General features: G+C 39.5%; 1 protein-coding gene across 6 annotated transcripts in view; it reads right to left on the bottom strand.

Moving 5' to 3' along the window:
• The window catches only part of GLIS3 (GLIS family zinc finger 3), a 545,026-nt gene that overhangs the window by 37,229 nt on the left and 482,402 nt on the right, over positions 1–25,395 (bottom strand). For all 6 annotated transcript variants that reach the window (XM_021074388.1, XM_021074403.1, XM_021074390.1 and 3 more), the window contains one exon: positions 11,370–11,538. In XM_021074388.1, the coding sequence (XP_020930047.1) occupies positions 11,370–11,538 (169 nt within the window). The remainder of the gene's footprint in view (positions 1–11,369; positions 11,539–25,395) is intronic.

The following is a 25,395-nucleotide window of genomic DNA, read 5'->3' as shown; positions in this document are numbered from 1 at the left end:
TTTTTGATGGGAGTCCATCTTATTCAAGAGAATGGCTCCAACAATTTACTCTGAGGAAGATGATTAAAACAGAAAGTTTTTCTCTTGGCAACAAAAGAGATAAGCAGCCAAATACTATTTCTCAGAAAAGGAGGCTGAAAGACTAATTCAAAGAACTTTGTCTCCTGGTTTTTGCTCACTTCAGTAGTCTCCTCACCACTAATGAATAAAGAGTCTTTCACTTGCATAAAGATATATGGTCTCTTATCAGCCAATTTCTCCAAATGTCCTGTCTTGAGAGGGGAAAATATGAAGTTGATTTCCAGATTACACTGTTAAAACATTAAGGAGAGGCCTTCCTTGGAACAGCCTTTTCTTCATCAGAGATGAGGCACTTTGGAATATGTAGATTTTCTTGCCTCCAGCTAGAATGGCTTGTGCACTTTCACTTTGGGAATTCTGGCTCCATATTACTTGCTGTTTCAGAGGGAGCATATGAAAAGAACACACTGACACATCTGAATATTCTAATGGCTTAGCTGGTATTCCATTATTGCTTCATGCTAATGCACTAACATAGAGGTTGCAAGAAAAGGAATTCCATTTTACCTCAAACCTTCCTTGTTCCTATCATGACTCACTTTCCTGACTGAAAATCCAAGGGGACTAAAAAAAACATAATCTTGGGCTTCACATGAGATGGATTTATTTGGAACGTGGGAACAAAATAAAGATGGCTGATCCGGCATTCAGAGGTGAAACAATTTCAATGACACTTAAAAATTACAGTTCCTTTTACAGACATTCTAATAGACCGTTTGTGATATGTGCTTGTAATTAATATAAAATGAAGAAACAGTGCATTTCAAAATTAAAAACACATGGAAAACAATTTGATGTGAAGGAATATCTGAACCACAAGTCAAGCCCTTTGTTTGGTGGAGTGACACACATATGCTCACATCAGCATTTCTTGCTTTGCTATGACATGAACAGCAGGGAACATGGAGATGGAAGATCAATCACCTGCCCAGGATTACTGGTGCTTCTCACAGAGATAATAAAGGAGAGATAGTCATAGCCCTCACATCCATTCGTTCATTCACGCCACACAATTTCTTAGGTGCCTCCTACCCCACCTCAAGCACTAATGGGGTAGTTATAAGCTTGACATAGCCTCTGTTCTAGGGGAGTTCCCATTCTAGGGGGATATAATCAAATCAGTAAACAAAAAGTGGAATTTCAGGGAGTGTTAAATCTGTGAAGAAACATAAAGCAGAGTTAAAGGACAGGGTGAGGTTGGAGAGGGGGAGTTTTAACCAGGGAGGTCAAAAATGGTCTCGTGAAGAGGTAATATTTTTACAGACACCATAAATGAAGGTACAAGTCATGTAAAGTTCTGGGGAAGGACTCTTTCAGCTTTTAGGAACAGCAGGTAAAAGGCCCTGAGGCAAGATGAGCTGGTGTTTTCTAAAAGCAGTAAGAAATCCAGCATGTGGCTGAAACAGATTAAAAGGAGGGACAGTGGTAAATGAATCTGACTAAGGCCAGACCATAGAGGGTCAGGTAGACTATAGCAAAGAGTACGGACTTTATTTCAAGCATGGTGGGAACAGAGGAGTGAGCAGGAAAGCCTCAATGATTCAATTTATATTTTATATTTTAAAGGGCAGTTCTTATTGTGGGGTGGAGCAAAGGCCACATGTGTGCTGAAGGTAGAAGAGGGTGGGTAGATAAGACTTGGTTTTGGGAAACCAGTTAGGGAGCTGTTGTTCTTGAGATGGGAGGGAGTAGTGATGAACTAGGTTTGGAGGAGTGGAGCTGATTAGGCTTAAAATGTATTTGAAAGTAGAGTTATTAGGACTTACAGGTTAATTAGATGTGAGAGTATTTGGACAAAGGGAGGAATCAAAGTAGATTCGTAGGCTTTTTATGTTTTTAATAGTAAATTGAAGATAGCCATGTAGACTTAGCTCATTATTTTCCTCCATTATCAAGAAATGTACTGGACTCTGAAAATTATACTCATCAAAGTTTTGCAGGCCAGACACACATTTAAATTAGAGTTAGATCAGAGAAAACTAGGGAAGCTAGTCCTGTAATGTCTTTTTGTTGTTGTTGTTGTTTTAGTTTTCTTCCAAAGGAGGCATTCACAATCATTAGCTAGGTAAGAAGAAAGTAACAAATATCATCAATTTCCCTGTATATGTGACTACTAGGAGTAAATCAGGGTGACATGTTTGTAAGAAGCTCTTAGTAGATGAATATCTCTGTGAGAAGAAAGGTCATTCCAAATGCCAATAACCCAACTGGAATTTTCCACAGAGGATGAAGTATGCTGTGGTCCTGAATCAATATTTAAGAACTTTAAAGACTTGTGGGCTATTCTGCTCTGAAATAAACTTCAACAAGTACCAAGAACTTTCCAGAGACTTAAATCTCCATTTTCAAGGCTAAGATATTGAAATTTTCTGCTTCTTTGTGCTCACAGCACCAACATCCGGAACAATGTTCATTATACTTTTCAATTCTAAGGTAGATGTAGTGGGGGAGGGGATTTTGGACCCCATCTCTCTTAATCTTGAATATCTGTGGAACTCTCTTCTATAAAGAAACTGAGCCCTTAATGGGATGCTGAATGTAGATAACAGTTTGTTTTCTGAATAGAAAGTGTTGAAGCCCAAAGAGAAAGAATGATGCTCATGATCACAAGATGTTAGGTGAGCATCCTATTGCTAAACTCCAACAGAAGATGATGTAGACTCCACACATGGGACAAAAAAATATATGTTTGAAGCTTATATTTATTTTTCAACTATGGCTTTTCTCAATTATTTCAGTGATAAAGATTTATGAGCTTTTTTTTTTTAATTTGTTGCTTTCTAAGTTATGCACCTTTCTATACATGTATACCTGTGAGAAAGCATAATACACATTAAGGCGCTTCTAAGGGCAGTGCTCACTGGGTAAACTGCAACTAAATTACGACATACAGCAATGTGGACCTGTCTTAATAATACCCAAGTTTTCTCTGATGTAATAAGAAAAGTGAGGCCAAGTTATTGATATTAGAGCTCTAACTTTCAGATGTTCATCACTTTGTTTCTATCACAGAGATAGTATTTTTTTTTTTTTGACAGTGATTCTTCAAAATCCTCTTATATAGGTCATGACTATATAAAATGCAAGCTTGGAATTGCAAGGGACAAAACTGTCTTTAAAAATTATGTTTAAAAGCGAAATAACATAAAACCCATTTGTTGCCTTAGGCTACAATATACAAAGGACAGCCGTTGCCTACTTGAGGACCAGACAAACCATTTGTACATTCTTCATCGTTTCCCCCTCTGCTGAGCACAGACTATGTTCTATTGAGCACAGAATATGTTCTGAACTCTTGCTGGGTGAATAACAGGATAGGAAGACCTTTGGAATGTATACCAGAGTCACCAGATACCCTTCTTGGCCAAAGGGTATACAAATCCCTGTTCTCAAGATAAAGCCCAAAATCATTAATACCACTCAAGAGGCTCCTCTCATATTTACTCATGAAGCTCCACCCTCAATCACTGTCTCTCCTCTAAGCTTTTATACCTATGGTATAGCCTGGCTGAGTCCTATAGACCTTCAGATATCAGAGAGACATTTCTTCTTCTATTCCTCCTCCTCAATTTTGAATTAAGTTTTCTTCCTATGTGCCTCCATAGCCTCCTGCAGCACCACCTTCCTAAACCCTAAATTATGATTACCCCTATTGACCTGTTTCACTCTCATTGGACTGGGTGTTTTAACAGGGCAGGATTCCCATTCGTCCTGTTGACCACTACATCCTCAATGTCCAGTAAACTGCCTGGTGCTCAAACACCAGCTGAGTGAATGACTCAAATGGATGAACCCCAATGCTAGGATTTTTATAAACTTTAATATATTATATGATGTTTATGATTTTAGCTATTATTATACACATACTAGAAGGTTAAAAAGTGAGAGGAAGGATTATGTATAGAGTGTGTGTGTGTATCTATGGAACAGCTGAGTGGATGAAGAAATTAATGTCCCTGTTTGTTCAGAAAGTCCTGAGGAAGGACAGATAGCAAAGTAGCCTGCTTAGTTTTGAGCTGGTCAAATGCTACAGACACAAATAAGAGAATAGTTAGTATTGAGCTTCTAGTATTAAAAACCACAGGAAAGCAATGTAGGGAACCTCAGAAATGGGTGATGGCAAGAAATTCCTAGCAATGCATGTGTGCACATGAACATAGCAATTAGAGCAACTAACTAGGTATTGTATCAAAGTATACAAGTTATAAGATTCTGAAGCTTTGAGAGTTAGGGCTACCACCCTCCAAACCAATGAATCAATGGGACTATTCCTTTCTAGGATCCTCCCACGTGGACACTGGAAGTTGGTAAGGACCTCCCGTTTCTAGGCATACCCCTCACTGGTCCTTTTCCCTTAGCGAACCCTCCTTAGCATCTACCACTGTTAAGAACAGCACAGGCATCCCAGATGTTACAAAGAAACTTTAGGTTCCTGCCCTCAAAGAACTGATAATCCAGTTAACAAGTGGACATATGGGAAATGGAAAATAAATGGAACAGATAATAAGAACCCAGTGATTTGGAGTTCCTGCCATGGAGCAGTGGATTAAGAATCCAACTGCAGTGGCTCAGGACACTGTGGAGGTACAAGTTCCATCCCTAGCTTGGCTCAGTGGGTTAAAGGATCCTGCATTGTCACAGCTGCAGCAAAGGTCACAGCTGTGGGTCAGATGCAACTCCTGGCCCAGAAATTCCCATATGCCATGGAGGTGGCCATAAAATGAAGGAAAAAAAACAAAAACAAACAAACAAAAAACAAAAACGAACCCAGCGATTTAACTGGGGAGCTGCAAGAAGCAAGGAGGCTTTCTGGGTTGAGAACTAAGCCAAGCTCCAGGCTAGTAATATTTAGTTCAGGATTAGACCATAAGGAAAAATTCTTATTGTCTCTTTAGGTAAAGAAAGATCTCGAATTAAGATGCAAAAACCAAACTAAATCAGTGAGCAGGCTGGTTTGTTTAGAGTTGAAGAAACTTACAGAATTGCAGAGACATTACATAGAAAAAAAATGCTCTCTTTAACACCTTAACATCTAGGAATGCTACGTATGTTTCTACTGCTGAATTAGAAAATAGTATCTCTGAAGACCAGCTCTGGCTACCCAAAGGCATAGAAAGACTGAACATATATCAAAGTACCTGGAATTCTAGCAGTATCACATCTGATATGAATGGAAAATAGTAAGGCTTCCCAATACTTGACACAAACTAAAGAAACTAACATTCTGTTTTTGGTTAAGGTGTTTTGATTACTTTCTCAAAAACAATGTCCCTAACAGCCTTTGCTGTAGATTGCTGTCCCAGACAGTGTTCTCTCCAGAGAGACCACTTCCTTTCCATGTTTTCAGGCTTCTCTGGCTCAGAGGTGGGGCTTCTAGGATGCCCTTTACATGTTGCTCCACTCTGGTAAATCCACAAGTCCTCTAAACTCTGTCACTTGTACTACAGGGCATACCATGTTGACTGCCTTTTTCAGAATGGAGAGAGGCAGTAGACATGCCCTTGGACAGGATGAGTGACACAGATCCAGCTGACTTATTCTTGTGATTGTAAGATTTCTCCATATCAAGAAAGGGACTTCTATCAATGTTTGTTTTCTCTGGTCTAAGAAACATACTATGAAACCCAATAAATTAACACTCCCAAAGATGCCGGGCTCCTCTTATGGGAAGCCACTGGCTTGTTCAACATGACATAGTAAAACACCACTTCCCATAATAATTTTAAATAAACATTAGGTGATGTGGTGGTGTGGTTCAGCCTTAAATCACTAAAACAGTGTGTCATTCAGATAATATTTCAAAATAAAAATGGAACCTCATCAAGTTGAGAGAACTTGGATTTATTTTATGATGGTAAAGATCAAAGAACCTGATTCTAACTGGATAGATGTGGTGGACCTTTCCTGACTTATGACCATGACTCAGCCTATTTTATTAACAAGCTAAATAAATGATGAATCAATGCCTGCAAAGCTGGAAAAAAAAATGCTAGTTTCCCACTAAAAGTTACAAAGTATGATAAACCTATTTCCATTAAGACTGCTGGAGTTTTTACTGGGGGATTTCCCAGGCAAACAGAGGCAAAGATACACAAACCCAGAGCGGAAGGTAAGCACATTTCCTCTTAGTGTTTTTATGCTGGACACTAATGCAAACACAGTGAATAATTTGGGGCTGTTTCAAGCCACTCATCTCCCCAAACCTGATCAGAAGAGATAACCTTCCATGTCTTTGCCCCTTCCAGCTGGGCTGGAGTAGGGATGGGGCACACATCCTGTGGGGAGAGCCACGAGCAAGGCAAAGCCACAAAAGTGAAAACACATTCACTTCATTCCCCCAGCTACACACTTTACACTTCCTTCCCCTTCCCCGCCATTCCCCCTTTCATGATTATTTATATTATCAGTCACTGCAATCATGTGAAAACATCCTTTGGCTTCCAAACCTGAATCTCTCAGTCACGCCCAAGTTGCCTATCCTCATGCCACATAACAAGCCAGGTGCTTTACCCGCTTTGGTTCATCTAAGTCTAATTCCCCATGAGGTACAAACTGAGGCCCAAAAGAGTTGAGGAATACCACATCCCTTGTGTGACATTTCTGCCAAAAATGAACAAATCCAAACTGTATAACATTCTGAAAAGAAATATCCCAAGTTTTTAAAAAACTGTCAATGTCATGAAAAACAATAATAATAATAATAAGGAAGATGGTAATTTTTTTAAAAGCTAGGAAACTTCATTAGAGTTAAAAAGACTAAAAAGGAGTTCCCGTCGTGGCGCAGTGGTTAACGAATCCGACTAGGAACCATGAGGTTCCGGATTCGGTCCCTGCCCTTGCTCAGTGGGTTAACGATCCGGCGTTGCCGTGAGCTGTGGTGTAGGTTGCAGACGCGGCTCGGATCCCGCGTTGCTGTGGCTCTGGCGTAGGCCGGTGGCTACAGCTCCGATTCGACCCCTAGCCTGGGAACCTCCATATGCCGAGGGAGCGGCCCAAAGAAATAGCAAAAAGACAAAAAAAAAAAAAAAAAAAAAAAAAAAAAAAAGACTAAAAAGATCGAGAACTGTGATCCTTATTAGATCCTGGATCGTAAAATGAAAAGAAAAAAAAAAAAAAAAACTCTAACTATAAAGAACATTCTTCACACAATTGGGGGAATTTGAATATTAAACGTGTATTAGATAATAACACTTTATAAATGTTAAATTTCCTGAGTGTGATAATTACATTGTGATTATGTAGGAGAAATGTCCTTCTAAGGAGATCTCTCCTGAAGTAATTAGGGTTAAAGCTCATTGATATTCCTAACAATCTCGCAGATAGTTCAGAAACAACAGGCAAGCAAGGAAACAAACAAAGAATCTCTCAAGTCAGAAGGAGAAAGAGAGAGACAGAAAAAGTGGCTAAATATTAACAATGGGTGAACATGAGTGCAGGGTATATAGGTATTTGTTTTCCTATTATTGGAGGTTTTTTTTTTTTAATATGTTACAAACATTCAAAAGAGGAAATTGAAAAAATAAATTATAAAATAAAACAAAATGAAATGTTAAAAACAAAATCAGAAACAACCCAAGCAGCAGGAGCACATAAGGAACACATTCAAACAATTAGCAACTGTGGGAGCTGGGATTTACTCAGGTGTTAGGGTTGTTATTTTTTACTCCAATAATTTTTAATGGCTAAAATCTTTGTCTGCATTTATTCTTTTAAAGGTTGTGTACAAAAAAGAGAACACACAGATTACTTTTCTCTTATATTCTTGTAAAGAGTCTACATAACTACTGATAAGAAAAGAGGGGAAGGCTGCCATGGATAGTTTATTAGCTTCTCTAACTTGTAGGGTGGGATTCTTTAGCCAGGCAGAATAAAGTGGGTTGATGAAAAGCCCAGGAATAACAGCATTTAAAACCCAAGTGGATATGTATCATATTACATATCCATTCTCCTTAATCCATTCATCTGTTGATGGACATTTAGGTTGTTTCCATGACTTGGTTATTGTGAATAGTGTTGCAATGAACATAGGGGTCCACGTATCTTTTTGAATAAAAGTTTTGTCTGGCTATATGCCCAGAAGTGGGATTGATGGATCATATGGTAGTTCTATATTTAGTTTTCTGAGGTACCTCCATACTGTTTTCCATAGCGGTTATACCAATTTACATTCCCACCAACAGTGCAGGAGGGTTCCCTTTTCTCCACACCCTCTCCAGAATTTATTTGTAGACTTATTGATAACCATTCCGAACAGTGTGAGGTGGTACCTCATTGTAGTTTTAAGTTGCATTTCTCTAATAATTAGTGATGTTGAGCATTTTTTTAATGTGCCTATTGTATGTCTTCTTTGTAAAAATGTCTGTTGAGAAAAATGTCCATTTATTTGGAAAAATGTCTATTTAGATCTTCTGTCCATTTTTCAATTGATTTTGTTTTTGTTTTTTGCTGTTGAGTTGTGTAAGTTGTTCACATATTTTGTGATTAAGCCCTTGTTGGCTGCATCATTTACAACTATTTCTCCCATTCTGTAGTTTTTTTTTTTTTAATTTATGGTTTCCTTTGCTGTACAAGCGCTTATAAGTTTGATTAGGTTCCATTTGTTTATTTTTGTTTTTATTTCTATTGTCTTGAGCAAGTGACCTAAGAAAACATTTGAATAGTTATTTCAGAGAATGTTTTGCCTATGTTCTCTTCTAGGAGTTTTATGATGTCTTGTCTTCTGTTTATGTCTTTAAGCATTTTGAGTTTATTTGTGTGTGGATGTGACTGTACATATACACAATGGAATACTACTCGGCCATAAAAAGAACAAAATAATGCCATTTGCAGTAATACTACTCGGCTATAAAAAGAACAAAATAATGCCATTTCCAACAATCTCTAGTTGGAACTAGAGATTCTCATACTAAGTTAAGTAACTCAGAAAGAGAATAACAAATACCATATGATATCACATATCTGGAATATAATATATGGCACAAATGAACCTACTTATCTATAGAAAAGAAATAAACTCATGGACATGGAGAAGAGATTTGTGGTTGCCAAGGGGGAAAGGGAGGGAGTGGGATGGACTGGGAGTTTGGGGTTAGCAGATGTAAACTACTGCATTTGGAAGAGACAAGCAATGACGTCTTGCAGTACAGCACAGGTAACTATATCCATTCACTTGTGATGGAACGTGATGTAAGATAATGAGAAAAAGAATGTATATATATTTATAACTGGGTCACTTTGCCACAGAGCAGAAATTGACAGAACACTGTAAATCAACTACAATAAAAAATTAAAATAAAAAATAAAATAAAAGCCACGTGAAAACTAAAGAAAATCCTAAAATGAATAAGCTCATCTCAACTTATGGAAATACATCCAATAACTGGCAAGACTGACTATCCCTAGTGTCTCTGAACTTAGTAGATGATTATCATTTGTACTACTTTGCTGACAGATCCTGTGGGAGAAGGTTAATAATTTGTTTACACTTAACCATGTACACAGAACTGTTAAGATAAGGCTAACATATTCTGACCATGTTTCAACTGCCTATTAGGCACATCCATATGGATGTTTTACAACTACCGAAAATTCAAAACCCTAAAATCCATTTACTATCATTCCTTCTTTTCCACCCTCTTTTCCACTCAACACCCTCTTTTCCTCTGTTAATGGTATAATTTTCCATCTTGTTGTCTAAGGGTGAAACTCAGGAATGAATATTGGCCCCTCTTTACCCTGCCTAGACATTAATAGTGATTCTGTCTCCTAAATAATAGCCCTTGAATAAACTCTCTATCCTAACTGCTTTGTCTTAGTTTAGGTCCTCATATTGTTCACAAAGACTCTACAGTAACTTCAGTAACCTCTTTATTTTCCTTACATCTCGTCCTTGCTTCCAGTCTCATTTTATTCCACCACCTTGTCACCTGAATTCCTTCTATAAAATGACAAACTGATTGTTCCTCTCCTAATGAAGGGTCTGTAATGGTTCTTAACTTCCGATAGGATAAAGGTCAAAATCTTTAACATAAAGTATGTAGTTTCACATGAGCCAATCCACTCTCACCTGACTTCTTCAGCCATGTCTACCTGCTGATGCCATCTGAGCTACTGGCAACTTCATCCTGCCATATGCATTCCTGCCCCTCTTGAGTCTTACGTATATTCCTCTGGTTATCTTGGATACTGTTCCCCACTTATCCATCTGGAAAAGACTTGGTCTTCCTACAATGCCTAGGTCACTCTGCCATCCTTTTCCCTCCCTCCTTGAGGCAGTTAGGGCGACTGTGTCATCTTCGTTATACCATTTATGCAACCAGCATTACTATACTTTGTCTGTATGTCTGTCCTCACCACTAAATTCTGTAAGGGTAGGGCCAGACTTTAATCATCTTTGCATCCTGAGCACAATGCCTGACAAACAGCAGGTATTCAACAGATGCTTACTAAATGAACAGATCTATCAATAAATAAAGGGTAGGCATATATTTTTAAAATACAGTAGAATTGGACTCAAAAAACTCATACACTAATTTAACATGATTGAAACCAGATTAATGGTAGAATCAAAGATTCAAAACTTTTATTCCTGTTTTCTACTCAACCCATTATTTTGTCCACCAAATGCCTACTAATCCAGGATTGTGTAGAGCTTTTCTCCCTATGGATGTCTGTGAGTGACACCCATGTAGGTCATTTCAAGCCAGATGACAACTGGAGAGGAGAACAAGAAGAGTGGCATGCTGTCCACATCACTGGAGAGCTGGGAAGTCCAAAGGCAAGGACCAAAGTGTCAAGATTTAAAAATTTCCTACCAGAACCTCTATGAGAGTGGTATCGACGTAAAGTATTCAGGGACCAGCCCCTTTTTGGCCGTGCATATAAAATCCTGTGCCATTTTATGCTATACTCTCAAGATAACACTACTGATCTATGTGCTGAAGGCACCATCTTACATCTGGAAAGCATTTCATCCTTTAGGGAAATTACCTTAAAATTGAGTCCCTGAGACAAACTGAGGTAAGATGGGTAAATTCTGATGTGTTTTCCCAACATCGGATACTTCAGTTGGCTACTGCCAATATCTTCATTTTTTTCCCCATAGAAAATGAAACAGATAATGAGATATTTGATTCATGTGCTTTGTATATGTACTTTTAAAATGTCACCTTTGGGTAATTCAACCCACCAATGGATTATTAATAAAATTCAGCAACTGTCAAAGCTCTTTTTGGTGGAGGAAGGTTTGGCGGCGACACCTATTAGAAGAGAGAGACAGATGGCCTTACCTCTCAGCTCCCGCGTCCACAGCTGTGAGTGGAGGTAACTGGGAGGAGGGGTTGTGAGGGCTCCCCTGTACATTATGTCCCGGAGAAGGGTGACTGACAGGATGTGGGGGTGGCACGGCCCCAGCAGCTGTTCCACTTCGGCTTGAATGATTGCTGGAGAAAATGGAAGCTGAAATCAAGGGAGAACAAGCATCAGACTGCGCCCCAAATGAAGTGCACATTTTTAAAATACCGAAGGCTGACAGCAAGCATATTTTAGGGGCTTGTTTGTTTTTCTCTTGGTGGTTTTAAGGGAACAGTTCTCGCCTTATTGGATATACACAGCTTTTGTTTTCATGATGGAACAGGCTCCCTGGCTAATGTGCCTTTACTGCTGCCTAAGGAGTTCATGTTCAGCTCGCTCCAGGCTGCTGTTCATGCTTAGTCTCATAAGAGTTGCCCTGCCTGGCAAGTTCCCTGTCTGGACACTGCATAATTAGTCAATCTGGTAATGTCTGCACCTTGGCGAAGGTCTCTGTAATAACACTTTTTAGTCACAGGAGATGAGGGTCAGGTAATAGAATATTCGGTTTGCGGACCCAGAAGGACACAACACAGGCCTTCTCCCTCTTCTCAGTGCTGCAGTGAGGCACTTGGGTCGTGCCTGGTCTCCCTCTGTCACTGCTAAATCAATGTAACAAGAATAGAGCTTCCCCTGATCCTAGTACCACTGTAGGATCCCACATTCTTTTAACTTCAGAGTCTAACCGACCCTGGGCATTTCTTCATTGGTGTGATGGAGAGTCGTACTTGGTCTTCATCAAAAATGAGCCCTCTCTCAACACCACAAAATATGGAAAGGGGGCCTCAAACCACTCTGCGATCTTTTCCTACTGTTGTCTATTACCACAGAGAGTGAGTTACAGCCTCGTTCTTGGGGGTAGCCTAGTCTTTGAGAAGTGTACATGACCTCAAACTTAAATACATGTCCATTTAGATCAGCTAATTGGTACCATGTCACAGAAGAAACTGGGGCTTGTCAATTTCAGAGTCTATCGCTATCAGAGAGGTTCTCTCCGTGTCTGGACCCACTCAGCAGACATCTCATTATGCTGCAATCATAGCAGCATCATTATGCTGACTCTAACTTCCTTCTCTATACAAAGCTATGCTGAGCTTTATACCCATCTTTGCTCTTTTTGAACTTACTCTACTGATATCAAAGAATAAATGGATTTTTAAAAAATTTAAAAAATCAGATTCAGGATTAAGAAAAAGAAGCCACATAATCAAAGAGATTTGAGGGTTTAAAAGTTCAGTGAGCTGTATTTTTAGACCAGTACTACTTTTCTCCAACCTCTCCAGGATATAATTAATACCCCAGATGACCCAGCCCCCAAAAGCTTAATCCAATGGAACAAGAGTTCAAGTACTTAAAGGAATATGTGAAGAAGAAGAATTACCATCTTCCCGCTCAAAAAAACTACTGACAGGAGTGTGATCTGATTTGAAGGGTTTATTTTTGGGAAGTCAGCATTGTGCCAGGTTAACTCCTGTCCTCAAAAGCCTGCATCCTGCACCACACTTCCAAGTCCTAAAGAGGTGGCGAGACTAGAAAATGCTTACCAGCTCAAAAGGGCAATGCAGAGCTTCTGTTGTATGTCAGCCTCCAGAAAAGTTGCACATTTGCAAACTTGCTAGAGTCACCTTATGAATCACTACCCTCATTTATGCTCAGCTCACTCAGGCAACCACATTCTGCTTGTATTCCAAATAATAATTTTACCCACAGGAGAAGGCTCTTTGGATTGACTGTGGCAATAGTTTCATTATGGTGTTTGTCAGCATGCAGCTTGGTGTTTTACATACTATTCCAAAAACTAATGGAATAATAGGAGGTCACAGAGACACTGTGGAAATACAGCTAATTTTTTTTCCCGCCTTAAAGTAGAAAACTGAGCTCTCCTATTTATTTTATTGTAGTTGCTGAGTGCACCCAGCACTATTATCCCCGGAGGTAACTTTGTGTGTGTGTGTTTATCACGGGAAAGTGCTGCCTTGCTGTTTGCAACCCACGAGCAACAGGGAAACTTGGTGTGCACACTCCATGCTCTACTTTATGGTACAATAGAAAATATACTGCTTCCCAAAGGTCTACATTAGTTATATTAACTATGTTTTTGCATTATCTGCAATGAAATAGGCTAGTAAATTTGGCATTGTGTGCAGCCTGCCATACACTGAAAGTTAAGCTTATATAAGGTCCTCTCCTTCAGCCCACTTAATGGCCAGGACAAACCATCTATCATCTATTATCCATCCATCCATCTGTCCATCTTCCAACCATCATCTTTTGAATTCAACATTTATGTGGTGGTTACTACGTGCTAGCCATTCTACTACATGTGGGTCTCTGTCCTTGAGGAGGTTGCAGTTTAATGAGGGAGACAGACCTCTATGTATCATTATACTAAAACACTAAGACTTACTAGTATAGAGCATCAACGTTCAATGCTTTAACACTCTATCATATTTGCGGCCTCAAATTGTGCCCTAAGCTCTGGCCAAATCAGAGAAATGACCACATCACAAATATGTCATGACATTCATGTTACTGTGCTTTTGCCTATAATGTCCTCTACTTTCTGTACTTATTTTTAATGTTTTTGCTCTGTGTGCATATTTACTTGTGTTCTTCACACTCCTCTCACAGCAGCCAATTATTCCACAAATATTTATGGAGTCCCTACCGTATGGCACACATTGAGTCAGGCCTTGGGATAGACAGGGGTGCTTACTGTTTACAATGCATCATTAAAGTTTTTATAGTAAACAAAGATGAACACAATCTAAATGTCATTGGAGCCCAGCTTGGCTTGGGCTCCATGAGTAGGACAGGACAGAAATGAACATTTAAGCCAACTCCTATTCCCACCAGTCAAGGATATTATCTCTCTCAAGCTTTCAAGGAGGCCCATGTACCACAGTGGCTAAAGGTTCTCACAGATGGACCAACACCAAGGTATCACAGAAGCCTAAGGGCAGAAAGCCAGAGATACATGGTACAGGTGCGGGGAGGTGCTGCCAAATTACGCCTGGTGCCCCTGGTTGCCAAAGCAATGGACACATGTAGGTGGTGAAGGTGATGGGGGGAGGGGCATAAGAAGTGTACGGTACACAGCTGTGCTGAGGTCAAGTGTTGACTAATCAACAGTCAAACACACATCTACAGCCCTTCCTTCCACTTCTACAGCCTGTGAATGGCACTGGAACAGGCAGAGAGCTTTTGACTAGGGATCCCACGAGGATAAGAAAGGAAGGGCTTTATGATTCAATTTAAAGGAAAAAGTAGGGTATAAGAAATCACCTGTCGGCAAAAATAAAGCCTATAACTTGCCTCTACTTTCTAACATATGGGATGAGAAGTGTTAAGACAAATTTTTTCTCGTGAAATAACCTAGTAGAGCCTTATAATTCAGTGTCTAAACAGAGTCCTTTGCATACAGAGTTCAGGGCAAGACCACTGTTTGTGGATGTTGCCTGGGGTCAATAATGACCAGGGATTTGGAGAAAGTAACAAAAGAGCATGGCTTTTCAATGTTCATTGAACCCCCATCTCACATATTCTTCATATAAAATGAACAAAACTCTGTAGTCACGTAGCTGTGGCTTCAGTAGGATTGCCCTTGACCTCTACCAAAGATCCACATTTCTTAGAAATTGCCGCTATGGCACAGGAAATACCTCCTATTGACAATGACTTCTAGGAATTTCTATCAAAGTCATGCATTCAAATTCCACCTTATTATAGTCTAATAATATTCTTTTATTCATTCATTCAAACACAACTTTCCAGCCCCTAGTCTGTACCAGGCAGGTGCTTGTCAAATACCTAAGAAGTATAGGCTGTAGGTTGAAGTATAGATGGAAGTGAAATAACTAAGCCCACCATAACACATACTTACAGATAAATGCTTCAACTTTGCCAAATATTTTTTTCAACCTCAAGAAGACAACTTCCATGTTAAAGTGCAACTGTAAGGTCATTCACAAAATTTCCTTCCATATACACTGAAAATGATTTTCCAAATGCCACTGAGGGCATACAATGAGCCTAGCAATCAAAGCATAAGGAAGAGAACCAATCCCTCCAGAATCCAGGACAATATCAACAAAACTGTTGTGATCAAGCCAACCAGCACACACAGGCTCCCCATGGAGGTGGCCTTCATTGTCTAGTGTCACCTTGGGGTCAGTGTCGCTTTCAAGGCTGGAAAAAGGCTTTTAGGCGAGCCTCTAGATTGAGCTGATGACTGGCAGCTGGAACAACTGATTAGGCACGGCAGAGGAACATACTGGAAATTCTTATTGCTTTTGGAATTAAAGGATGATGGCTCCCCAAGGAAATAAAAGCATGGTCTTAAGCTGCATTTGTGAGCTATGCTTTTAGCAGAGGACTAGGAGCTGGCCTTCCTGCTGCTTTAGACTTTCCTTCACCTAGGGCTTGGCTTACTGCATTCCCTCACCCTGACTCCTAATAGAAGTAGGTGGAGGTAACTGAGTTGGGCTTTTTAAGTTTGACAAAGCAGCATCTGTTGATCTGTGGGGTTCCCAAGATGCCATCTCACCAGCTATTGGGATCAGAGCATTTTAGGCTTGAGCCTTTAACTTGCTCAGATTAATTTGGGTTAACAGGCATCTCTCTCTCTATCCAAATGAAAATAATTAATCTATATTTCTAATGGGTATGAAAAGGGCACCCTTAGGGATACCTCAGTTGTCACGTGGTATTCCCTGTGCTACTGGAGGGAGGCAACAAGTTAGTAGCTTCCTGAAATGAAATATACTTGTTTTGGGCCACACCCGCCCCCACACCAAGCCAGGGAAGGCTACCATAGGCTTGTTTGGTAACTCTGTTTTTATCAATTTAGAGGACAAGAAATAAGCCCTCCTCTTACAAGGCTGAGGTATATTTAAAATAGTCAACTGGAGGGCATATTCCTATTCAAAACTGTATGGGCAGCTAGAATCCTGCTTCTCAAGCTTTAACTTGCAGACAAATCACCAGGGTAGAATATTGATTCTGATTCATTAGGTCTTAGAGGCAGGAAGTGCTGAGATTCTGAACTTCTATCAAAATCCCAAAGTCCCAGGCAATGCTGAGGCTTGGTCTAGGGACCACATTTGAGCAGTATGTAATGGACCATATCGCTGCTGTATTTTATCTTCTTGCTTGCCTTGCCCTAGATTCAATAGTTAACATTTATTTATTACTTTGAAAATGTTTCCCCAGTTCACTGATGAGGAAATAGAGGTCTAATCAGGTTCCTGATTAGGTTACCTGACTTAGGTCATGTGACTGGTAAGTAGTGGACCTGGAATTCAAACCCAGGAAACCTGATTTCTGATCACATACCCCTAATAACCACACTCTATTGCCTCTCAAATGCAGGGCAGTTGCAAAACACATAAGAGTGCATATACCCCTGTACACTCCATTTGTAAAGGCTGCTCAGAGTCACTAGGCACTCTTCCCCTATCGTACACAAGGCACACAAGTAGTTTAAACCATCAAAATACTGGTTATAGTCAAAAAAATATATTCCTTTCTTTTCTCTTTGTACCCACCTTAAAAGCACTAAAGTGATCTCAATGTGGTTGAGAGAAAGTTTCCAGCTCTAAAAATTAACTCAGGCAAGAAATTAACTGAATTATTTGGTTGCACAAACAGCTGGTAGGAAATGTGCTTTTTCCAAAATAAAGATTTCAGATGCTTGTCAAGAGCATGTTGATTCACTGGTGGGAAAGAAGGAAGGCAGGGAGGGGTTACTCATGAGCAGTCAGATATATGCACCTGTTACCATAAGCGCATGAGGTTGATGTTGTGGCTGAAAGGCCACTGCCTCTGTCAATAATGCAGAAAGAAGAGATCTGCTGTGCAGATCTGTTGCCACCAAGCAGTTACAACATATTTACTTTTGGTGTCATTTATGATTACCTGAAAAGCCAAGGCACTGCACTTCATAGAGGGCCTGTTGTCACAGGAAAAGGGAGACCAGTCTTATCCATAGACTGAATTCATTTATAATCAATGCCAAAGTAAGGCTGGGACCCTGAGAAATAACATTAATGCTTGGAGGCTGGTACATTGGGAAGAGGTATGGGCTCACCATTCATCTCTGGGGGATTATTTCTAGGGTCTGAGTACAGAGGGGTAAGCTCATCAATGAAACCAGGCTAAGTCAGTTTTCTCAGAGATATTAAAAATAAATCAGAGGCCCTATTCAAATGGTGAGCTCAATCTTGTCTCTGTCTTTCCTCCCCATGCCCCCCACACCGAAGAAATTGTTGGAATTTAGGAAACAGCTGAAAGGCAATGAAAGTTTTAGCTCCTTTGGCTTCACCAGTAATTGGGCACTCCAGAGAGAGTGTCAGGGTGGTTACTAAAGGAACAAAGAGTATGCACTGGAAGTCAGATGGACCTGGGTTTGAATCTGAACTTTACTAGTAATGTGTCTAGGGCAAATCACTTAACCTAAGCTCAGTTTCTCCCTCCTAAATAAGGGTAGTGAAGAAGATTACACAATATATAGAAAACACTTAGCACAGTGTCTGGACCATAGTTAAAGCATTGTTGCTATTCTTTGGCTATCTATATTATTGTAATTATTCCTGTAATTAAGAGGATGGGGAAGACAAAGGTACATGCTGCTCCAAATTAGCAAATCTTCAATAAAGAATGACATCTTACTTGAAGATGCATATAAACATTAACCATGAACTAGAGTAATTTTAAAATGTAAAAGATTATATACATCATACTCTAACAATAAGCATTTTTTGAACAATTTTTCTAATGCAGCTGCTGTAAGGTGTTCACGGCCTGCAAAAAGTCCTCACAGGGTTAAAATGTTGTACTTTATTTTACATGAGTAATACACACCTTTGAGTTACAACCCATAATGCGTTTCAGTTTAAAAGATAACAAGTCATTTTCATGCATGACTGCACTTCGTTAAGGAGTGAAAATGGGCTGTTACTAAAATGTCAACACAATTGTCCCTCTTGAAGCTTAGTTTATCTTGAAGTATTTTTACATTTTCGGCACTTCTTTGTGTTTGTTTCTACAAGAGCTTAAAGATCCAGCCATGGTTAATTTTCAGAATTCAAAAAAAACTTCTCTTCAGTCATTCTGAAGAAAGTGACTAACATGGGGGGTGACTGGAGTTTGGGGTCCTCAATAATGAAAATTTGGGTCCCCAAACCTTCAGCAGTTCTTTGCATTTCACCATGGAACAATTTAATTAGGCGGCTGTTCAGTAGAAAATGCTCTCATGACCTAAATTCACAAACCAGAGAGAGTTCTCTAGCAAGGAAAAGGCCCTGGCCTGGTCACTTGGAAGGCTGCATTTGCTTTTCAGGCAGCTAATTCTTGCCTAGTTTTCTTTTTTTTTTTTTTCCTCCTAATGTTTGGGCACTTCCCCCCTTTCCCTCTCTCTCCATCAGGAAGGGTATCATTCTATATTCCATCTGTTTTAAGAAAAAGAAGCTTTTCAAGGGTTTGCCCAGTCAGCTCTCTAATCCTTCCCTTCTCCTTGAGGCATGAATAATTTTAATATTGCCAATCCCTAAAAATCTATTCTTTCTGCCTGTCTTTTTTTTTTTTTTTCCTTTCACTTTGCAGTGTAGAGTATCATTATCCAGTGGCCCTGATAAGAGGATAATGAAACAATCCCTTCTCAACTGGATTGGGTGGCTGTCAGACTAAAATGACACTACCCGTACATCCTTGACATGCTACCCCAAGCTAATTGATGGCAAACTATGGTAACTGTCACCTGTGCACTAAGACAAAGAAAACACACTCATGTCACCTGATGGGAGAGCCACCTGGCAACCGATAAACAAAAGTGTTAGGGAAATGTTCTATTAAGGTAAGAGAGGGTACATCTCTGAAGAACATGCCTATTAACTTTGAGCTTAAAAGCACTGCTGTTCACTGGGGAACAGAAATAAATAAGGTAAAATGAGAATTTATTGATGTCTGGATAGTTACATGCATATTCAGGTTCTCTTACAAATAGATAGTCCCACATGAACTCCTAACATCTATGTAGGCTGCCCAATTACATTTCCGCATTATACAGCTGGATTTATAGCCAGGAAAGAAGTTATTAGTGTTTGGAAGAGGATACATGCTTACATGCCTTTCTGGAACACACAGCAATACAAGTAGAAGATAAAGGCCGATGTCACCCATGTAAATGCCAAAGGTTACCATCAAACATTCTGAAATACCAGGTGTAATTAACTTCTCATTAAGAAAAGCTCCTGAAACATCTGCATTTCAGAACAAAGACATTTTGTTACAAGAAGAATGGCATCATCTGGCAGCTCTCTCAAATTCTGTGGGACCAACATTTCATGCAGCCCTCTGGGGTCTTTCCAGACAATGCATGACATATCTAACCTCAAATCTCATACCTTACCTTTCTTTCCTTCACCTCAAACTACCTACTTCTTCACTTGCAGAGTTAGTTACACAGAAAGTCAGTAAAATAATTTGAATATGCAAAATATTCAGATTACCCCATGAGAAATCCAATATTGCCTCTGTGTGTTCTGTTATCTCATTCTGAGCAGAGGAGGCAAGCGGGAAAAAGGAGAAAGGTGGGGTAGGAATGCACAACCATTTCTGGAAGCTCTTAAAGGAATGTTCCTCATCTCTTTTTCTGGAAATAAAGTCTAACTTGGTCACAAACCCTGAAGTTTTAGTAAAAAATACTGGGCTATCCAACTCCTCATTATTCACCCCTTAGCTATCTCCTACCTGTACCATGCTGACGACAAAAGCTGTTTCCTCCATTTCAGATATGACCCAGACAACCCCAACCACTCTAAATTCATGTGACTTCAAAAACATTTCAGGGAAGGATTTTTGGAAACAGATTTTTAGCAGAGACCGTCAATCCAATTTTTAATGCAATATTTTTGTAGCCAACTCAAGGGCTGATTTACCAACTCTAAATTCTCTCAGGAAATCTCACTCTGTACAGTGGAGTTACAACAGCCCTTTTGGGGAACTGAGCTTTAGTGGGGAACCTAAGTCTGCAATTAACACCAGCCCTGGGGGAATTGCACAGGTGAGGAAGTTGGTTTGGCTGTGACTCCAGAGAACCTTCTTTCCTTTTTTTCACACTTTGCTCATGAAGTATATGCTCTTGCCATTTTGCCCTCAGATATTCAGTTTCCTCCTAGTTCACTTCTCAGATAGACTCTAATAAATCATTCACATGTAATCCTGAATTTATGCCCCAAAACAACCTTTCTTGAGGAATTTAAAGGCTTTTCTCTACCTGTGGAATGGAGGGTTTAGTCTTCAGTTATATGAATTTCAAGCATCTTTGTTGCTGGTAGAAAGTGTATTTTGAGGAAGTAAGCATCTCTCCTGTTGGAATGTGACTGCATGGATTCCTAAAGTTCAATATTTCAACATTTTGCTTTTCTCTTGGACATTAATTTATATATCTACAAGAGGCCTGAATTTTAGAAAACATATCTTGACTATTAAAGGGATCAAGACTCCTCTCTTTTTAGAAAAAACAGACCTAAGTAGAGAGAAACTGTGACTGCTTCCTCTCATGCCTCTGCCAGCCATGGGCTCAGAAGCAGAACCAAGTCTTACCTGTCTTCTGGCAGCTTCTTCCTAAAGGGGAGCCATACTAATGAGGGCTTACACCCTTCCACCATAGCCCATGCTACCTCTGTAGGTGTCAGCTTGCAACATGATGGCTTTAAATGGTAAAAATTCCATTTGAAAGCTACTACATTTGAGGCCCCACAGAATGTCCCAGGGAGGACTAGGAGTGCTGAGTAATGGGCAGTACAAGTGCTCTGGATCCCTCCAACTGAAACAGCTCTGCTGTGATCTGTTTTAAGCATTGGGCCTTATAAGAATCTCTGTTAATCCATGTGCTAGAAGACTACTAAAGTATTTGCTAAATCTAAAATATAGGATCATCAAAATCTGCACTCCTGGCAGACGTTTAAAACAAAATATGATCAAATATATGGAAGCCATAAGCTTCCTTGATCTCTCTCAGTCACTGATGAATGTGTCAGATGTAAATATCAAGCAGTGTTTCTGTAAAGGCCCATATAGTAAATGTTTTAGGCTTTGCAGGCATGTGGAAATGTCCTCCATTATTTGAGTAACTGTTCTTACGTAAAGGCTACAAGTCTTTTTCACATTTTACATTTGAAAATATTAAAACCCTCCTTAGCTATCACACCATGCAAAAACAGAAGGTGGGCAGCCTAGATGTGGCCATAGTGTAATACATTATCTGCTGCATGTTTAACTACTAAGAACCCTCATGAAAAGATGAGGGAACTGTTTTTGCAACATGGAGGCTAAGCTTGAGGTACAAATAGTAAATAACAGTTTTAATGATATGTCCTAGAAGAGTCTATTTACAAAATGACAAGGAGGGACCAAGGCTATATACCTCAGCAAGGCCAACACAATGACTGTGTAAAACTGTGTTGACCAAAGCCATCAATCCTATTTCTTCTTTCTCCCACCTACCTCGCCCTTACAAATTCACGATTGATTAAGTTCATTTATCAACCAGGCATATTTTCACTCCATATTACCAGCCTGAGTATACTTCTACTCTTCATGGAAACAGAAAAAAAATGTCTAATTTACAGATCTGAAAATGGGCCTCAGAATATGAGCGTTCTGAGTCCTCACCTTGACTTGACTTCTTCTTGGAAGGAACACATTATCTCAGGACAGCTATTTCTGAACTCCAAGTAGTAGTACCTCGTACTAAAAAGAATGTTCTAGTTCCTGTCACAGAATTGCTCACAAACCAGGTTTGTGAGAAATTCGCTAAGATTTTAAGCAAAGAGGAAGGAAGAAAAGCAGGGAGCATCAGTTGAGCGTCTGTCAGCTGCAGGGAGTGTACTGAACTCTTACACGTGATCTCACTTAATTCTCACAACAGACCTATGGAATCAGGAATTTTACCACCATTTTACAAAGAGAAAGGGTAACCTCTCCAAATTAAACATCTAGGGAGTGGAGAGCCAGAAGGTTCATATTTAGCTCCAAGTTCTTTCAGCCATAGCACACTATCTCTAAACAACAAGAATAAACAAAAACTACACTATTTTTGAATATACAAACATCAGTGCCCATCAAAATACAATTCTGACTTTGTGATTCCAGGGATATTGCCATCCAAGCAATGGACTTCTGATTCCAATTTATTTTTCTCATGAGGCCTACAGTAGATTTCCTTAATTTAAAAAAAAATGCTATGTGAATTACTGGGCAAATTACTGAAATATGGGTTTCCGTTGTGGCGCAGCAGAAATGAATCTGACTAGTATCCTTGAGGATGCGGGTTCAATCCCTGGCCTCACTCAGTGGGTTGGGGATACAGCATTGCCATGAGCTGTGGTGTAGGTTGTAGATATAGCTTGGATTCTGCATTGCTGTGGCTGTGGTGTAGGCTGGCAGCTGTAGCTCTGATTCAACCCTTAGCCAGGGAACTTCCATATGCTTCTGGTGCAGCCCTAAAAGGCAGAAAAAAAATTCTGAAATATAAAATATAAAAGACCATATTTTAGTTTTCTTTTACTAAATGATGTTTATTAAATTTCTAATTTGTTCAGGCATCCATATTTTCCCCACCTCTTAAATAATGGTGGTGGTGAGTAATTTGGGGCACCTGTTCCCTATCTGCTTTACAGAACTATAACATGTTTTTCTGCTATTTTTTCTTTTTTGGTTGCCCCATAGCACATGGAGTTGCCAGACCAGGGATCAGATACAAGCCACAGTTTTGCAGCAACACTGGATTCCTAACCCACAGTGCCAGTATAGGGATTGAACCTGCATCCCACTGCTCCAGAGATGCTGCTGATCTTGTTGCACCACAGTGTAAACTCCAAAGTTTTTGTTTTTTTTTTCTGGTATTTGGATAAAAAGTAACGATAATTATTGATGCTGGACACTTATACTGCATGCTAGGCTCTGTTTTAAGCAACCTGTATGTCATTTACTGTACGTCAGATTAGCAACTGATATTCATAAGAGGGAAATAAATTTAAGTTAGAGAAAGAAGTAACACTTCCTTTCATAAATGTTCTATTTGAACATAGACCGGCAGTGGTTAGAGGACTTGTACAAAAAATGGCCAGTAATGTGACTTAAGAAAAGAGACACTAAATACTGCCCATCTTTACTTTTGGGTAGATATAATCCCAAACTGCCTTAGTATTTCAGAACTATGGAACCTAGACCATTATTTTACCAGTTGTGAAATCTTCTTGGACAGTTGATGTAATGCATTTTCATGAAGTGTGTCCATTTCTCAGAAAACGTGGTGAGCATATCTGTGAACCTCTCTGAGGAGCAAACACCTATGCATGCTGATGACAGTTTATCCCCCTTTCTTTTCGATAGTGAATGCAGTTGACCCTTGAACAATGCAGGATTTTATTCCTGTATAATTTAGAGTTAGCTATCACTATCAATATTTGCTGTTATCTCTGTGGTTCATCTGTATCCAAAGATTCAACCAACCATGGACTGTGTAGGATGGTAGTATTTATCATTGAAAAATATCCATGTATAAATGGAGTTGCATAGTTCGAACTTGCATTGTTCAAGGGTCACCTGGATAGTTTACTTTCTGCAGCCTCTCCTGGAAGGTGGAAATAGGCCTTTTATTAATCCCCCAACCACAAAACATTCCAGTGAAGATACTACAAATTCCTCACTTTTTAGGATATGGTTAGATGTTAACAGCTTTTTAGGATAGGGCTGAGCTCTGAAATCAGAAATAATGGACAGTCAGAACAGAAGCCAGATGTGAGCACTAGGTTTGCTAAGAAAGAATAGGAATGTAGTCCAAGAAGCAAAACTCAGGTAGCAACTAGAAAGTGAGGCTTGAGCAGCCTTGATACATAGGTAAGAAAATTAAGATGCCAAGGAGGCAGCTGTAACTTCTGATGGATGAATGCCTACTGTTAGAGCTGCATGAATAGTTCAAGGCATGGTCAGGGCACCTGAATAGGGCACGTGATTCTCTGACAATACTGAGGATGACACTATAGAAGCCAGTCTTCGGAGTCAGTGTTATTGGTGGCCCAGAATGGATCAGTTCCACAAAAGTGTCTTTATACAGTGTCTGTAATATGCTCTCTTATCACTGTTAACAGGAAAACATGGCAAGTAATATTCAGGCGAATGCAGTAATGTCCTTCACTTTAAGGTTTTATGCTATCCTTAACATTATTTTCAGTGTTCACACAAATGTAAAAAATGAACGTTCACTGTGGCTAAAAACACTTTGAAAACGTCCATATTCTTTTTTCTTTATTCTTCACATGAAAGAGACATAACTACCTATTTCTCTCCTTCCGTGGAAGGTAAATTCAATTGAAGCAGAAGGTCAAGACTCTGGACCCAGAAGTTTGACCTGTAACTTCTTAATTACAAAAGCTACTGCCTCCTAACTCCAGAGATTCTATCCTGAATTCTTCATCTTACCATCCCTCTGTTTCCTAAGACCTTCTTGAGGTACACTTTAAAGTAGCCCCAAGTTTTTCTTCCCACACTCCACTTAAACGCCAATGAAATAACAATGATGGAATAAATAAAATGAGGGAAAGGAGAAATAATAGTATAAAGACAACCAAGACTTTTCCCAGTGGGAACACAACTACAATTACCCAGACTCACTACTTTCCTCTTCTCCTCCGTAAGGTATGGAATTATTTCTGCTTACCCGCAAATATATTTTTACAGAAAAAACTTGTACATATTGTAAATCTGAATAATTCAGCTTAATCTTGCGTGAAAAACTAACATGAATAGAAAGGAATAAGTGGATATGGAAAATTGAAGTACCAAATTAAGCGGCTTGCAAACATGTAAAGTCATTAACATTAGCTGCGTACATACAAATGTGCCCTGTTCTGGCTGGGAATCAGAATTTTAATTTTCTTCAGTTGGGTGGTTATAAATCTC

Source organism: Sus scrofa, chromosome 1 (genome assembly GCF_000003025.6).
Source record: "Sus scrofa isolate TJ Tabasco breed Duroc chromosome 1, Sscrofa11.1, whole genome shotgun sequence".
Lineage (NCBI taxonomy): Eukaryota > Metazoa > Chordata > Mammalia > Artiodactyla > Suidae > Sus > Sus scrofa.
This window is presented reverse-complemented; position numbering and strand designations above follow the sequence as displayed.